This window comes from Oncorhynchus keta, chromosome 11 (genome assembly GCF_023373465.1).
Source record: "Oncorhynchus keta strain PuntledgeMale-10-30-2019 chromosome 11, Oket_V2, whole genome shotgun sequence".
Lineage (NCBI taxonomy): Eukaryota > Metazoa > Chordata > Actinopteri > Salmoniformes > Salmonidae > Oncorhynchus > Oncorhynchus keta.
Genome location: NC_068431.1, coordinates 16579340 through 16598247, shown reverse-complemented (window position 1 = coordinate 16598247; position 18908 = coordinate 16579340). Strand labels below are relative to the sequence as shown.

General features: G+C 41.8%; 1 protein-coding gene across 1 annotated transcript; it reads left to right on the top strand.

The window, feature by feature from the left end:
• The first annotated feature begins 1326 nt into the window (after positions 1-1326).
• LOC118389826 (keratinocyte-associated transmembrane protein 2-like) lies at positions 1327-18112 on the top strand. Its single transcript, XM_035779696.2, has 4 exons — positions 1327-1697; positions 2684-2847; positions 14411-15345; positions 16118-18112. The coding sequence occupies exons 2-4, from the start codon at positions 2730-2732 to the stop codon at positions 16250-16252; spliced, it is 1188 nt and encodes a 395-aa protein (XP_035635589.2). The 5' UTR covers positions 1327-1697; positions 2684-2729; the 3' UTR covers positions 16253-18112.
• Positions 18113-18908: the final 796 nt, after the last annotated feature.

The following is an 18908-nucleotide window of genomic DNA, read 5'->3' as shown; positions in this document are numbered from 1 at the left end:
TTCTTTTGTGGAGCGTTGGGTAACTGTTGTTGATGTGTGCAGAGGGTCCCTGGTTCGCGCCTGGGTATGGGCGAGGGGACGGTCTAAAGCCTGTTACACAGGCAGTGGCTCGGGTGGTTGTTGTCCTTGTTGATCTTTTTGGCCTTCCTGTGACATCGGGTACTGTAGGTGTCTTGGAGAGCAGGTAGTTTGGCCCTGGTAATGCGTTTTGCAGACCGCTCCACTCTCTGGACAGCCTTGCAGTTGCCATACCAGGCGTTGATACAACCCAACAGGATGCTCTCGATTGTGCATCTGTAAAAGTTTTTCAGGGATTTAGGTGACAAGCCAAATTTCTTCAGCCTCCTGAGGTTGATGAGGCGCTGTTGTGCCTTCTTCACCACACTGTCTGTGTGGGTGGACCATTTCAGTTTGTCTGTGATGTGTATGCTGAGGAACTTAAATTTCCACCTTCTCCACTACTGTCCCAGAGGGGGGTGCTCCCTCTGTTGTTTCCTTTAGTCCACGTTCATCTCCTTTGTTTTGTTGATGTTGAGTGAGAGATGGTTTTCCTGATACCACACTCCGAATGCCTTCACCTCCTCCCTGTAGGCTGTCTCGTCGTTGTTGGTAATCAAGCCCACTACTGTTGTGTCGTCTACAAACTTGATGATTGAGTTGGAGGTGTGCGTGGCCATGCAGTCATGGGTGTACAGGGAGTACACGAGGGGGCTGAGCACGCACCCTTGTGGGGCCCCAGTGTTGAGGGTCAGTGAAGTGGAGATGTTGTTTCCTACCTTCACCACCTGACGGCGTCCAGTCAAAGTCCAGGACCCTATTGCACAGGGCGGGGTTGAGACCCAGGGCCTCCAGCTTAATGATGAGCTTGGAGGGTACTATGGTGTTGAATGCTGAGCTGTCGTCAATTAACAGCATTCTTACATAGGTATTCCTCTTGTCCAGATGGGATAGGGCAGTGTGATGGCGATTGCATCATCTGTGGACCTGTTGGAGCAGTATACAAACTGAAGTGGGTCTAGTGTGGCAGGTAAGGTGGAGGTGATATGATGCTTGACTAGTCTCTCAAAGCACTTCATGATGACAGAAGTGAGTGCTATGGGGTGGTAGTCATTTAGTTCAGTTATCTTTGCCTTCTTGGGTACAAGAACAATGGTGGCCATCTTGAAGCATGAGGGGACAGCAGACTGGGATAGGGAGCGATTGAATATGTCCGTTAACACTCCAGCCAGCTGGTCTGCGCATGCTCTGAGGATGCGGCTCGGGATGCCGTCTGGGCCAACAGCCTTGCGAGGGTTAACACGTTTAAACGTCTCACTCACGTTGGCCACAGAGAAGGTGGGGGCGCAGTCCTTTGTTAGCGGGCTGCGACGGCATTATCCTCAAAGCGGGCAAAGGTGTTTTGTTTGTCTGGAAGCGAGACGTCGGTGTCCGTAACGTTGCTGTTTTTCTTTTTGTAGTCTGTGATTTCCTGTAGGCCCTGCCATGTATTGGAATAAATGACCAAACTATAAAACTAGCTAGCCAGTTATGGGTAACTGTAGCTAGCTACCTGACAGGAGTGCTAGTTAGATACGTTAGCTTACTAGGTACATTAATAGCTTTAGGTTGGTTGTTTTTAAGCTCAACTTCAAGATTTCCACCAAGGACGTTGCCTCTCCGATCATCACTCTCTCTCGCTTAGGCAAGGGACATTTAAGGTACACTCGGATGTGACAATGTAAAATGTAATTCAAGGGTTGAGGGTTTAGGGCCAATGCCTGCGTTTCAAACTCAAAGTGGACAGCCCTTGAACCCTCAGCCCTCAGGGGAATCCCCGCGGACATATTTGTCATCAGTACAAAATGTATTTTTATTTGATTGAACTCTTATTTTACCATGGATAGTTGACTGAGAACACGTTCTCATTTACAGTAACGACCTGGGGAATAGTTACAGGGGAGAGGATGGGGAATGAATTACCCAATTGTAAACTGGGGATGATTATGTGACCATGATCAGCCAAGCAAGGGAAGTTTGCAACGTAAGCCCCTCAGCCCTCGTTTTAATAGAGTTTGCGAGTGTACAATTATGTTCACTTCGGGGCCTGAAACGCCCCTTAATTCAATTTGCGATGATTGTACATCCCCTAAAAAAATTCTGCCAAAACGTAAAACCTCAATATGGAGTCAACATACAAGTGTAAGTAAAAACGAATGTAAATAAGTTAGAAATTGTGCTATTAATGCACAAACACGTCTCATAAAAGTAATTATGTTTTTGTTTGGTTAACTTTTGGAAATTGTAGAAATAAATCATTGTCCTTCAGAAGTACCTAGGCAGGCTAACTTTATTTAGCTAATTCATTTTCTAGCTATCATACATTAGACGCATATTAATAATTATATAGTTAATATAAGTAGACATGCAATCATAATTGACTGTAGAGTATATAATGCACCCACAAGCTTCCGGTGGCTGAAAAAAACAATCATCGCGGGATGAACGAGTGACAAATTTCCTGGCAAGGGCGGTCCATTTAAAAATCATTCCTTCGTCCATCGCCCCTTACCCTGCAAGTGTATACTCGTCAGACGTTATGGAACGTCACTAGAAGTGTTCACTTCATTTGAGGGCTGAGGGGATTGGGTGTGTCATTTAAGTGTTTGGAATGCTGCCAGTGTTTCTCGTTTCTGTTGTCGGTCAGTTTTTCACTTCTTAACCACGTCCGTCAACAATCACCCACAACGAAGATGGCGGCTTGCAGGGAGACGAGACGTAACTGGACAATTCACTGTGCATTTGCTGTGTTTATCTTGTTAGAACTATTTCCTCTCAACTGTATTTCGGCACCGCTGGAACCCGAAAACGGTATGTTTAATATTCACCATGAAGTTGCCATGGAATATTTATGTTTAGTTTTATGTTGGGAGTATTCCAACTCGAACTACACCTATATTTTCTCTGAAGAAACATAAAATAACATTAAAGTAAAATAAAAAAATCAACACATGGATTTAGTTTCAAAGTTAAAGTACTTAAAATAAATATAAGGTCAGGGGTTACAATTGTACAAACCTATGATAGCATTGTAAGAATAGTGTTTTTTTGGTTGACTAATTGTAGAGATGTTAAATATTGGATTTCAAGTAAAACTGTTGCATTTGGGGACAAATTTCATATACAATTTACGAGAGACGAATTCAGTCATTTCATTTGAATAATAACATATTACATTTTTCATTGTAAATACATGGGTCTTATTAATGAAATTAAAACTGTAAATATTTAACTCGCTCCAAATTAACTGGAGTCACACTCATAAATGTGTATAATAGTTTCCCCTTTATCACAGAAAAGGCATATGTCTTCTTAAGTCCATGAATTTAGACAAGTTAAGTTGTAAGTCGCTCTGGATAAGAGCGTCTGCTAAATGACTTAAATGTAAATGTAAATGTTAAGTTATTGCAAGGGTATATTTTGTGCAAGATTTAAAGTTCATTTATTTGACTTGATTTGATATAGAATATTTGAGGGAGCAACCAAGCTTTCTTCCATTCAATTTCAGTATATGCATTCTAGAAGAATTTCACTCTAGGAGAGATATTACTCCAAAAACAATCTTAATAATGTGTTATTACATGTATTATGTACCTCACAAATTGTGCATCTATCTTGACATGTTCTCTGAAACACAGATGATATTTCATTGAGTACGTCCTCAAGGTATTGCTTTGCATGTAGAATTACATTCTTTATTATGTACTGGTAGTTATGTTTCTATTAACTTTCTATAAGAGTATTTCCTCCTTTATCAAATAAATCAAGGACAAATATAATATTTCTTTCAAACCACTTAGGTAAGAACATGGACTTGTTTTTAACAACAATATCTTTGTTCCACAGAAGTGCCTTGTGGGGAGAAGTTGAACATAATATCGTTTCCAGGCTAAAAGGGCTTGTTCATGAAATTTGGACAGTTTGATGGGTAATTTTGCTGGAGAATAGTTGCATTTCCACAAATTGAAGACCACCCAATTTCATAAAAATATGACAGGGAATGAAGTACCATATACATTCAGAGCTAAGTATACATCCTTTTTATCCAGTTTACTTGAAAGGTATTGTTATCAATTAAATCTTGCACTTCAAGCCCACCATCAGCTCTTTAGTTTGATATTAGACTTAATTTTTTTATATTTTTTAAATAAAGTCTAGGGAAGTTTAATTGATATCCTTGCTGGTTTGATCAGCTCCAAATAGCGATAGAGCAGGGTAGACAACGTCAGACCCTCTGCTTTGGACAATAAAACCCTTCCAATAATAGAGGTCACGCAGGAACCAGTTATTAAAGAGGGAGTTCATTTTCTTTATTCTCTGAGAGAATTTGAGATGTTGATGGAAAATATGGTTTTTCGCCATGTGCACCCCTAAATATTTCACATTCTTTCACTGGAATATTCAACAGATTGGTCATTTGAGTTATGTATGGATAATATTTCGCATTCATTGAAGTTAAGATCCAGAGCAGAAGAGAATGATTTTATAATAAGTGCAATAGCAACTTGATCCTTGTCTTTTAGAAACAGAGCTGTATTGTCTGCTAATTTAGATTTGTATTTATTTTCCAAATATTGAAATACCCTTTTAATTCAGGGTTGTTTAAAATGCTAGTAGATAGTAATTCTACAACTAAAAGGAATAAGAAAGCTGAAATAGTGTATGCCAGGGTTGCACTATGTTGAATATGAAATATCTTAGATGTTTTACAGTCCTGAAACCGGAAGTGTACAACGTATGTTTTAGGAATTTGTGTTCAATTGTATCAAATGTTTACAAAATTTGAGGAATAAAATAATAGCCTTTGAGTCAATTGAATCAGCGTAGTAAAGTCTAAAGCTAACCTAATGTTACAGCTGATCTGGCGACCTTTCATGAAACCTGTTTGGGTTTCATTAATGAGGTGGTTTTGGCCCATTTAAGTCTATTAGCATATGCAAATGTTTATAATATGTATTTAATAGGTCTCAAATGCTGATATTAAGGAACTAACCCCTTGTTTCATGGTAGTAATCATCGCCGCTAGACATTCTAGGAACATGTTGAATACTGGTCCCTCTAAATGTCCCCAACAGTGTAAATAATATTCCACAGAAAGACCATCTGTTCCAGGTGCTTTGCCCTTCTTCATAGATTTAAGAGCATCTCTAATCTCTACTATGGAAAACTAATATTCACATATGGACCTGAACTCATCAGAAATAATTGGAACATGATCATGGACATGTTCCATAAAATGTTCACATTCTATTAAAATTAGATGTATACAGATTTTCATAGAAAGAATACAGAAAGCTAGATATGATCTTGGGGGTCTTTACACAAGGTATATTTAATGTAGAAAGAGATTCTCTCCTAGTTCCCTTTTCAAGAGCAAAAAAATAGCTTTTTTTTCTTCTAACCCTCAACCCATTTTTAGCTCTTTAGATATAACTCAATGTACATTTGATCTGTTTCTTCCTCTGCTGTAAGGGTATCCCTTTCTAAAAGCACATGTCATTTATTAACTGTAATGGTGATGTCTTACTTTTGAATTGAAATATTTCTCAATTACTTTCAGGCTTTGGTTCTAAATAATTTGAATTGAACAAGTCTATGATCAAGTTCTTTATGCTGTGTTAAAAACTGGATAATTTAGGAGTGAATTATTATGTTTCCGGAATCCTCGAAATGCCATTGGATTTTTCAGAACATTCTAACTTCAATAATGTCATTTTATGATCAGTCAAAGGAGCATGTTTGACTTCTTGTACATACTGTAAAAGTGGGGGAGAAATGAAACAAATACTTTCTGGATCTGACCATCATTGACCTATTACACCAGGTGTATTCATTTAAGTTTGTGTTAAAGAAGCGCCATTGTTCAACCACGGTCAGTTTACTGCAAAATGAGGTGGTGTTACTGTTCTGAGATGTTTGAGCTAGTCTAGGTGGAAATCTATCTAAAGAGTTATGAGGTGTTTCATTAAGTCTCCAGATATTATAAGCCATGTATTTGTATACTTGTTTTGCAGCTCAGTAAGCTTATCAGCAAGATCCAAAAAGAAAGTCTTATTTCAGGTGTGAGAATCAAATAACATTTTATTTGTCACATACACACATTTAGCAGATGTTATTGTGGGTGTCGCAAAATGCTTGCTCCAACAGTGCAGTAATATCTAACAATTGTACACAATAAAACACATATTATTTCGATTGGAGATTAATATCTTCCATATTTGGACACGACTTTGAAATATCACCTCTAAACTTATGAAACAATATCATAGTGCCAGCTGAGTGGTTAGACCCCTGACTAATAAGCAGTATTTCCCCATTGTGATTTCCAAAAACTAGAATCTGAATCGCAGGAGCGAGTCTCCTGGAGTAGAATGGAATCTACATTTAGTGTTTTGTAAACCCCTGGCGTTTGGAGATACAATATTTAGTGCATTGAATTCAAAACGTTGCCTAACCTGACAAATAAAACAATTACAGTGTAGTGATATGAATAACTAGTTGAACTACTAAGCTAGGTAGCTAGTAAGGAAACCTGCGTTTAGAGAGAATTGGACTACCCTAAACCGAGGTAGTTGTGATCAATCCGATGAACCCGTATTCACATTTACCAACCTGGTGATATAAAACAGAGTGAATATAAAAATAACAATCAACATATTACTTGAGTAATTTAGCTAATTCAACGTTTTCAGTTGACTTAGAAAGAATAGGACGACATAGATTAAGTCAATGTAGCTATATACCTGAGCACAGTGTTTTCAAAACATTCAGTACACATGACATACACTTGACGTCCTGGCAATCGATCTTCTTTCCATCAATAAATGCACAAGGGCTGCTGAAAGATGCTCTCTTCCCTTCTTCTCTTGCATTTTTTACCACTGGGCAACGTTTTCCCCTTGCAGCATCATCTTCTGGAGTGAGAGCCTCTTTGATGCGTAGTTTATTCTCCATGAGAAGCCTGGACTCCTTGGCTTCTTTCTGACAACATTGTAGATTCTTGTTGTGAACCGCATGATGGTTGTCTGTGGAGATCCGTCTGATGGTTGTCTGTGGAGATCCGTCATCCCTTCACTTTCCCAGGCAGTGCACTACGTCGATGATGTCCGGGAGCTTGTCTCGAATCCTGGGTGCTATTTTGCTGAGGATGTTGATGAAAACGCTCTGTATGTTTTTCCTGTCTTCTTCTCGCACCCCATGCAGTTTAAGGTTCCATCTCTGGCTGTGGCGCTGGACTTCCATGACATTCTGTCGCAGTTGGAGATTTCACCTATTGCAGTTTCTGTATTTCAGCTTCCATTGTCAGCATTTTTTTTGCTGTGGGTTGACACCTGATTGAGGAGCTGCTGCACAGTGGCTGAGAGCGACTTCATTGATTTGAAAATAGTCTGTCTTTTCAATGATGGCCAGTTTCACAAAGATGGCCTTGAATGTCAGGGTTGGCAGAACAATTTGACTGCCCTGTATTTGGTAGGAGGGCTCTTACTCTGCATCGGTGGCAGTGGTGAAAATAAGGATTATTTTGCCATGAGTTCTGGAAAGTCTTCACGTGGGCTGCATTCTTTTGTTTCGCTGCTAGCATCTGAGGGGGCAAACTACCTAACCTCCAAGACCGCTACAGCACCCGATGTCACGAAGGCCAAAAAGATCATCAAGGACAACAACCACCTGAGCCACTGCCTATTCACCCCGCTACCATCCAGAAGGTGAGGTCAGTACAGGTGCATCAAAGCTAGGACCGAGAGACTCAATAACAGCTTCGATCTCAAGGCCATCGGACTGCTAAACAGCAATCACTAACTCAGAGAGGCTGCTGCCTACATAGACTCATATCACTGGCCGCTTTAATAAATGGACCACTAGTCACTTTAATAAGAACATATCTTACATTACTCATCTCATATGTATATACTGTACCCTATACCATCTATTGCACCATGCCTATGCTGCTTGGCCATCCATATATTTACATATTCTTATTCCATCCCTTGAGTCTTGTGTGTGTATAAGGTAGTTGTTGGGGAATTGTTAGATATTACTGCACTGTCAGACCTAGAAGAACAAGCATTTCGCTCCACTCGCATTAACATCTGCTAAACGTATATGTGACCAATAAAATTTGATTTGAGGTGATAAGCATCTGTTCAGCCATGCCTTGCCTTTTTCAGTTTCTTCTTCCCATGTAGTAGTGTGATCTCCGTGTTTTCCAATCACCTTCTGTTACTTCATATAAGTAATCATTGATTATTGATCATAATCTTCCTAGTTTATTGGGACATACGTTCAAATACACCCGATCAAAGTGATGCCATCTTGGGCCATCTCCACTCGGGCCTCTTTCAAGAGCTCTGAACATCACTGACGTCATGATTTGACCTCTTTTTTTTTCCAGGAACTGGTGATAAAAACAAGGTCAAATCATTCCATCAGTATTAGAGGTGCATGGATAAAATCACTGGGCAAGCCAAGGAAGTAAAAAAGCCCTAGTACAACCTATGTTGTGATGTTTGCTAAATAACTTGGTCCATACGCCACCGTGATAAACAAAAAGGATCTGACAACAAAGACAAGTCACACAGTGGTGGAATAAATACACGTTTTTTGTTTTATCACAAAACCCGAGAGCAACATCTGACAGGTGACGTCCACAAAGTAAGTATTGCATGTAACAAACAGTTATTTGGCCTGCAGCATGGTCAAGCAAGTTATTTTTGACAATTTACTAAATTACTGATTTAGAATCATAGCGTTATGTCAAGTCAGCACAAAGACAACAGGAGAAATGCATCTGCTATTCCATCACCATTTCAACTTAAACATGATCAGATCAACAAGGCTATATATGCTTACTTTAATACACTGAAAAAACGTAAAGATATAAACAATTTAGTCCAATCAATGTTGCTAAATATCATGTGGCTGTTCAAGGTACTGTGCTAGGACAACCCACAGTTGCGCTAAGCTTGCATCAATCAATCAAATGCTACTGCATCAACATGTCATACGCTTGTTTCAGACCGCATCGGATACAAAGACTACACATACTGAGACAGAGGGGTGCTGTTTCCCTCGCTTGCATGATTTCTCTGGTTATAGTCAGCCACTTCCAAATTGACAGAAAATGAAGGAAACACATATTTGGGGAAGCCTGACTTCCCCTTGGCATCCATGAATACTGGACTCCAGTTATCTTCAGGTTAGAAATCAGCTGTACACAGATGCCAGTTTCCAATTTGGAGTTCTGATTTGGATAACTGTTAAATTATTTTTCCTAGTCTGTTCTTGTTCCACCCCCCCTCCCCTTAACATCAATTATCTAAACACATTAACGTTTTTACATATGTTGTAGCTTGGACCCTAATTTACATAATCTTGAAGTTTATGTGCGTTGTGCCTACCATTGGTTAACACCGCATACTCTTGAATACAGGGTGGGTGTCATTTCAAAAATAGAAATATAATGCAGACCACTGCAATTTAGTTGGTACCACTGCAATTTAGTTGGTACACTTTAAATTGAACATTTTAAATGACTACCACAAGACACACATGGCCGTTAAAAGAAAGTTTCTTTATTTCTATGATTTGAATTGATTTCTTATGGTATATTGAAAGTGTAATTTAAAGGTAGACTCGGCGAAATGACGTTGCCATGAGCAGCACTGCAGATATTGCGATAAGCGAGGTGCAAGACTCGGCAGATTGCTGAATGTGCACACAAACAATGTCTCTGCTGTAACAAAGAAGTTTGATCTTGACGTCAAGCCATTAATCTAGAAAGTTAGCAAACCAAATGCATAGCTGGAGCCCTGAGCTGGATATAGTTTTTGACATCTTAGATTTGTTATGTTTAACTTCTAGCTAATAAGCAGTGCCGTAGCATGCAGCTACGTGCCCCCAACCACACCCAAAAAACAGAATTGAAAATCATACTGTCGGTATTTCGAAATAGATCCTTTATACCGTATAACGGGGTATCGCCCAAGCCTAGTTCATGGTTATTTTCAACCTCTCCGTGTCCCAGTCTTTAATCTCCACATGTCTTCATTCCTGTTCCCAAGATCTCTAATGCTTCATGCCACACTGACTACCGGCCTTTATCACTCACATCTAGAATCATTAAGTGATTTTTGAAAGGTTGGTTATGGCACACATCAACTCCATCATCCCAGACATCCTAGAACCCCTCCAATTTGCATACCGATCCATCGACAATGCAATCTCATTTGCACTCCACACTGCCCTCATCCACCTAGATAGGAGGAATACCTATGTGACAATCCCAGGTAGCCGATAGCACCTTAATTGAGGAGGACAGGCTCATAGTAATGGCTGGAATAGAATACAATTGAGCATGCCCCCATCCACACCGACGGGGCTGCGGTGGAGTGTGTCGAGCTTCAAGTTCCTCGGTGTCAAATCACTAACGCGCACAGTTGTGAAGGTGGAAAAGGTTTGGTGTGGGTTCTCAATCACTGATGTTCTACAGCTGTACCATTTGAGAGCATCTTGACTTGCTTCATCACTGCTTATTATGGCAACAGCACCGTCCTCGATTGCGTGGTGCTACAGAGGTTGGTGCGGACAGCCCAGTACATTATTGGGGCCGAATTCCATCCAGGACCTCTAAATCAGGTGGCGTGAAAGCAAGTCCCGGAAAAATGTTATACTCCAGCCACAGACTGTTCTCTTTGCTTCCGCACAGCAAGTGGTACCGGTGGATCAAGTCTGGGACCAACCTGTTCCTGAGCAGCTTCTATCCCAAAGTCATTAGACTGCTAAATAGCTAACAAAATGTCTACATGGACTGAGTTGACCATTTATTTTTGCACACTCACCGGACTACACTGACACCACACACAATATGCACACATTTATACTGACTGCACACACACTCCCATACAATCAACATATGTTGCTGATACTCGGTTTATCATATCCTGATGCCTAGTCACCTTACCCCTATACATATCTACCTTTATCACTCCAGTATCCCTGCACATTGTAAATATGGTATTGGCACTGACCCTGTATATAGGCTAGCTTACTTCTCGTGTTCTTATTTCCTTTATTTCTCATGTTTTTGTTCTACCTTTTTTATTTTTAGTGCTACATAGATATTGATTACTGCATTGTTGGGTTTCGAACTAGCAAGAAAGGGATTTCACTGTACTTGTGCACGTGCCATTAACTTGAATCCCAGCTACAGAGAGGTAGTTGGCTAGCTAGTAGCACAATGGATTAGTGTTTAGAATAGTCACTATAGATTACTCTCTTCGGTGTTGGCGAGCTAGCCTGTGTGCACCTTGAGGGTCCTGGACTCTAATTTCAGGTGTGAGAAAAAGAGGGACTGTCTGACCAGGTGTCCCTCACCATATATCTGAAATAATAATACGCATCCGTGTCAGTGAAATAGTGTCACTGTTCTCTAAAATAAGAGGCTACACAAGGCTAGACATTTCCAACATGGACATTTCAACAAGGGCCTTATCTAAGACAGGCCTATAGCTAGTTTTCTAAGTTTCTGGGGTTCTGTCTGCACAATATTTTAATGTCTGTTTGACCTGACAATGCTGTATTAGAGATTGATATAAAGCTTGTCTTCATGGGAATACTTAAATATATATATATTTTTAACTAGGCAAATTCTTATTTACAATGACAGCCAACCCCCCCAAACGACACGCCGCCCTATAGACCTCCCAATCACGGCCAGTTGTGACATAACCTGGGAACGAACCAGGGTATGTAGTGATGCCTCTAGCGCTGCAATGCAGTGCCTTAGACCGTTGCGCCACTCAGGAATACTTTTCCAATAGCTTCCTTATTGCCTTCTAAAAGTGACTTACAAAAATCATATTTTGAGAAGAGATCACATTTTGCTAACATTTCTGGCCTTATCGTCTCATATAGCCAGTCTATGTTCCCTTTGTGTGCCATAGCCGAACTGTTCAGAGTTCCTCTTAGGAGCATTGCTTGATGCCACATTCAGGGAAAGCGAACCCATGTGGCCTGTTTTTACAGGCATCCAAATTGACATTGCATGCAATCCAATATCCATAAGTGTTCTTCTCTGTGAGAAATCTAACCATTCCCAACAGTAGCCCATACACTGTGTGAGGAGATGCTGGGATTGCCCCAGAGTTTCTTGAGTTACAGAAAGAAAGGTGTTGTCCTACACCGGTGTTTAACGTCCTACACCGGTGTTTAACGTCCTACACCGGTGTTTAACGTCCTACACCGGTGTTTAGCGTCCTACACCGGTGTTTAACGTCCTACACCGGTGTTTAACGTCCTACACCGGTGTTTAACGTCCTACACCGGTGTTTAACGTCCTACACCGGTGTTTAACGTCCTACACCGGTGTTTAACGTCCTACACCGGTGTTTAACGTCCTACACCGGTGTTTAACGTCCTACACCGGTGTTTAACGTCCTACACCGGTGTTTACACCGGTGTTTAGCGTCCTACACCGGTGTTTAGCGTCCTACACGGTGTTTAACGTTACACCGGTGTTTAACGTCCTACACGGGTGTTTAACGTCCTACACCGGTGTTTAACGTCCTACACGGGTGTTTAACGTCCTACACCGGTGTTTAACATCCTACACCGGTGTTTAACATCCTACACCGGTGTTTAACGTCCTACACCGGTGTTTAGCGTCCTACGTTTACGTCCTACACCGGTGTTTAACGTCCTACACCGGTGTTTAGCGTCCTACACGGGTGTTTAGCGTCCTACACGGGTGTTTAACGTCCTACACGGTGTTTAACGTCCTACACGGGTGTTTAACGTCCTACACCGGTGTTTAACGTTTAACGTCCTACACGGTGTTTAACGTTACACCGGTGTTTAACGTCCTACACCGGTGTTTAACGTCCTACACCGGTGTTTAACGCCCTACACCGGTGTTTAACGCCCTACACCGGTGTTTAACGTCCTACACCGGTGTTTAACGTCCTACACCGGTGTTTAGCGTCCTACACGGGTGTTTAACGTCCTACACCGGTGTTTAACGTCCTACACCGGTGTTTAACGTCCTACACCGGTGTTTAGCGTCCTTGTTTAACGTCCTACACCGGTGTTTAACGTCCTACACCGGTGTTTAACGTCCTACACCGGTGTTTAACGTCCTACACCGGTGTTTAACGTCCTACACCGGTGTTTAACGTCCTACACCGGTGTTTAACGTCCTACACCGGTGTTTAACGTCCTACACCGGTGTTTAACGTCCTACACCGGTGTTTAGCGTCCTACACGGGTGTTTAACGTCCTACACCGGTGTTTAACGTCCTACACCGGTGTTTAACGTCCTACACCGGTGTTTAACGTCCTACACGGGTGTTTAACGTCCTACACCGGTGTTTAACGTCCTACACCGGTGTTTAACGTCCTACACCGGTGTTTAACGTCCTACACCGGTGTTTAACGTCCTACACCGGTGTTTAACGTCCTACACCGGTGTTTAACGTCCTACACCGGTGTTTAACGTCCTACACCGGTGTTTAACGTCCTACACGTTTAACGTCCTACACGTCCTACACCGGTGTTTGACGTCCTACACCGGTGTTTGACGTCCTACACTGGTGTTTAACATCCTACACTGGTGTGTAGGAGAACAGTATTTCTGATGTAGACATAGGAGAGATTGATGAGACATTGCAAGAGGGAAGAAATCGTTAGACTTGGGAACATTTCAGTAGACAACATGTTGCGTATTATTGGGATGTCCCTCCCTTTACAAAGCCTGACGGAGGATACTTTCCAGTCATTTACTATTTAGAGGGTGTGTTTAGTCGCAAATGAATGTGTAAGGCGATCGTTGCGACAAAGGCCTCCCTTTTTATTAAATATTTATGCTGGCAGTAGCCTCAGGAATGAATACCCCCTTCATGGGGACCGCTAACTTAGGGGCTCAATTCCTCTGACTTTCCACACCCAGCCAGCTTAACCCTCAGCTTGGACGACGCCTATAAAAGTCCCCGGAGTAAAAAAAAAAAACATGTTGACTCTAGTTGAATCGTGTCATTGATTGAGATGGAAGGTGCTAGAACAAACATCCCCCTCATTAGAAGCCCAACTGAACATCTTGTACACTTGACCTGCATAGAAATTAAGCTGGTATTTACTGTACATGCTGTACACTGCACATTTATACAGTGAGAAATGTATACTGAAACTTGGAGGGCAAAGAAACTAACGGTAGGTTCTCATGCAAAGTGATGGCGCAATGACAACCATTGCAGGTCAGACACAGAATGATAAGATGTGTGTCGTGTAAAATTTGATTTGGCCTATTTCACCTGGCTACATTGTTCCAAATGTTCAATTGAATGCGGTGATTGTTTTAAATTCCCATTTCTCTCATTTCCAGATACAGTTGAGGTTCAACCACCTCTGAATCCAGGAGTTGTTGGTTTGGATCACTCCTTGCCTTTGGCAACCGTCAGCACTGGTACAACAGACAGCAAGGCAGACACCGTAACCAATGACAAAGCTAGAACATCTATCAATGTTGATAAAACAGCAGTCATTAAGGCTGTAACATCAGACCTAAAGGATGCTGCTGCTACACCCAATGAGAGTGCTACGCCTATCAAAGACGCTACCACACCCATCAAGGATGCTACCACACCTTTAGAAGACACTACCACACCCATCAAGGATGCTACCACACCTTTAGAAGACGCTACCACACCCATCAAGGATGCACCCATTGATGGCGTTACAGCATATGTCGCACTGGCCACCAAAGGGGAGGTTATAGCTGAATCCCCTGCCATTATTAATAAAACAACTGTTGGCAAGGAAGCAGGACGGACTACTCAAGAACTACTTCCCAATCCCACTGATGCAGATGCTGCTGCCACCTTTACCATGGCTGCAGATCCAGCCATCAGCACCATCACATCCAAGCCCACCCTGGAGAAACCAAGCTCTGCCTCCAACACCAAGCTTGTCGGTCACATGAACCCTACAGAAGATGATCAAGAGGACAATCTAGAGTCCCAGGCAGAGACTGACGTGTACGACAGAGAAAATGACGACGACGTCGATGACGGCGACTATGACCTGGGGCCAGCAGTTAAGGCTCCTCTGAACTTCGACGAGGAGGATGACATCATGGTGGACGCAGACAATGAACCGGTGGTGCTCAGACCAGCAGAGAATGCTGGGAAGATAGACGTGCGTATGAAGGACACCAACATCTACACCATCCAGGATGAGGACTCGCACTTCTTCTTCCACTTGGTCATCCTGGCCTTCCTGGTGGCCATCGTATACATCACCTACCACAACAAGAGGAAGGTAAGCAGAGGAAGAATACTTTATTAGTCCATTCAAGACAGTTGTATTCTGCTGTACTGAACCTCATCTTCAACAAAAATTTAAATGCAACATGCAACAATTTAAGATTTTACTGTGTTACAGTTCATATAAGGAATTCATTAGACCCTGAACTATGGATTTCACATGACTGGGAATACACATTTATCTGTTGGTCACATACCTTAAATAAAAAGGGTAGGGGTGTGGATCAGAAAACCAGTCAGTATTTGGTGTGACCACCATTTGCCTCATGCAGTGCAACATCTCCTTCACACAGAGTTGATCAGGCTGTTGATTGTGGCCTGTGGAATGTTGGCCCACTCCTATTCGATGGCTGTGCCAAGTTGATGGATATTAGTGTGAACTGGTACACGCTTTTGCACACGTCAATCCAGAGCATCTCAAACATGCTAATTGGGTGACATGTCTTGAGTATGTAGGCCATGGAAGATCTGGGACATTTTCAGTTTCCAGGACTTGTGTACATACCGTGCAACATGTACTGAGTTTTGTCCTCATCAATCTACACACAACAATCATCCTGATAGCGCTTAGTGCGGTTACTTTTTGGTCTGTATGTATGAAGCATTCTAGAGTAGTTGTAATTTAGGATCATTTTTCCCTTTTTAGAGTATGATTACATGGATAGAGAGGGCCTGAGCCTAGATCAGATCTGCAACTCAGACGCTTTATGAATACTGGTTTAGGTTACCATTTTAAAAAGGTTAAAGGTCAATTTGAATATCCCCAGATCTTCCTCCTGGCCCAGAGTCGGCGCTGGAGGGACGGCCTGTGCTCTCGCAACAATGTGGAGTACCATCGGCTGGACCAGAATGTCAACGACGCCATGCCTTCCCTCAAGATGACTCAAGATTACATTTTCTGAGTAGAGAAGGAAGGCAAAAGACTGACCTGAATTGAACAAACCTGTTTCCAGCTGCATTGTTGACATGCTCGCTTGCCCACAAGCTTGCCCCACTTCCTCTTGCTTCAGGACAATCCTGGACAGGAGGGAGTTTGATGGTACTTCATCTCTGTAATCGATAACCTACACGTTTTCAATGTTCATCCAAGTACGTTGGAAATATTACTTTGTTTTGTTAACCATACTCTGAGTTTTGAAATGATTTATTTGGGTGACACGGGTCTATATGAAAAACATTCCACCATGTTTAAGCCTTACTGTCCTTAATATAGTTTTGCTCTCCTTTTCTTTTTGCAGATTACACACACAGAACATTTGGATGAATAGATTGTCAGAATCAATATCAAGATAAATATGTTGTGATACTTTGCTTGTTAGTAACTAGTTTGCCGAGCAATGAAGAAAGGCTATTTGTAGTTATTAGCCACAAAGCATTTGTAGTTGTAGAAGTTAATATTGTAGGAATACAGTATACTACACCATTGTTTCCCAAATCCTGTCCTCCAGTACGCCCCCAAAACATATTTTTGTTGTGGCCCCGGACAAGCACACCTGGTTTCTACTTGGGGGGTACTGGAGGACTGGAGTTGGAAAACTATACTACAATTGTAGACCTTAATAAAAAATGCAGATATTTTTTTTTTTTTACAGCAATACTGACAATTATTTATGTTGTGGTTCTTTCTTACGCTAAATCCATCCTCCCTTGACTTCTGTAGACATGCGTGAACACACCACCACATTGATATGGTGGCAGTTATTCCTTGTAATTGTATTTTTCCATAATCTGGCATTGTACTGGTTTTAACACTTTGCTCAGATTGCTATACACTTATCCCAGGACTGGTCCTCCTTTCTATTTGTTCGGTCCTTCATTCTTCTCTTTTTATCAGAAATCTGCACTCTTCATGTGGCCTAATGTGCATGTAAAGCACCACTTGGACACTGATTACCTTAGATCAGTCAGCTCTCTGTCCCCGCTCTGGGGGCATGTACATCCCAAATGGCACCCTATTCCTTATGTAGTGCACTACTTTTGACCAGGGCCCTATGGCTTTGGTCAAAAGTAGTGCACTGTGTAGGGAATGGGTTACCATTTGGGACGTAGACTCAGTCTGGAGAAAACGATAACCACCGTTGCTCACTCGTCATTACCTTAACGAGCCTTCAGTTCTAATGCCATTATCCTGTGACATGAATCCAGAATGATCAATTCTCATGCACTTGTCAATCGCTGTTAAATTTCCACTGTCTTTTCAGTACAGAGAAGAAGCATTAGCCCGAGTGCCAGTCTGTTTATGCTAACGTGCCAACTTGTCACTCATTGTCATGACGAGCATGTTTGCCTTGACAATGAGCGATGGCATTGGAAAGGGCACAAAGGCTGCGTCTACACAAGCAGCCTAATTCTGATATTTTTTCCACTAATTGGTCTTTACACCAATTACATCAGATCTTTTGCAGAGCCGATCTGATTTGTTAAAAGGCCAATTTAATCAACAAAATATCAGATTTGGGCTTCCTGTGTAAACAGCCTAAATCTGGGACGAGGCTAAAACATTGTAAATAGGTGGTGGATTTCAGCTCTGTCAGGAGCTGTGCGCACTCTGGTGTCACGACAATCGCCAAAGCATGAGATGGAGATGTCATGCATGGAACAGATACGGTGTTGTGTAGCTTTCATATAGCATGTGGTGGATGAACACTGCTTTTGCAATCAACTGTAGAGATTCTATAAAGCACTAATACATATAATGTATATGGGTCCCTTTTTGTCTCTTGGTAATGCTTCATTTGCTACTAAATAAATGTTAATCTGTTTCTAATTGAATTTCTCCACAGCAGGTTGTAAGAGTCATCAAAAAGTTTGTTGTATTCATCGTGAAGAGAAATTAATGCTTTTTATTTTTACATTTGAGTCATTTAGCAGACGATCTCGCCCAGATTGAAAGCTCCATGCTCTACTAACTGAGCCACACGGGAATTAATGTATGTGGAAATGAGCCTGTCATGACCACATGACTTTACAGTAACTGCTAAATCATTCCATTGCTAAAGTTGTCTTGCATGATGACAGAAATATACTTCGCTCTGAGTTATACGGGTTGTATCTTTGTTCGTTGATTTATGCCAGCTCCCTAGTGAGTAATCCTGAATCCTAAACGGTGTCAATGGCAGGGGTGGGAAATTCCAGTCCTTGGGGTGAGATTGGTGTCACACCTGACTCCAATAATCACCTAATCATCTTCAGTTTAGAATGCAATTTGATTAAGCAGCTGTGTTTGGTAGGGATGTGTGACACCAATCGGGCCCTCCAGGACTGGGTTTACCCACCCCTGGTCAATGGCATTATGACCTTTCATGGTTCTGCATGGAGCTGCAGTTAGCCTATTGGTTAGAGCATGTCAAACTCATTCCATGGAGGGCCTACTGTCTGCAGGTTTTTGATTCTCCCTTGTGCTTGATTGATTAATTAAGGTCACTGATTAGTAAGGAACTCCCCTCACCTGGTTGTCTATGTTTTAAATTAAAGGAAAAAACTAAAACCTGCAGCCATGGCCCTGCATGGAATGAGTTTGACACCCCTGTGTTAGAGCGTTGGGTTAGTAACCGAAAG

Bases quoted from the DNA above. Each gene is read 5' to 3' on its own strand.
- LOC118389826 (XM_035779696.2), top strand. From the start codon at position 2,730: ATGGCGGCTTGCAGGGAGACGAGACGTAACTGGACAATTCACTGTGCA. The intron at 2,848-14,410 runs GTATGTTTAATA...TCTCATTTCCAG, and splicing joins ACCGCTGGAACCCGAAAACG to ATACAGTTGAGGTTCAACCA. The intron at 15,346-16,117 runs GTAAGCAGAGGA...GAATATCCCCAG, and splicing joins CCTACCACAACAAGAGGAAG to ATCTTCCTCCTGGCCCAGAG.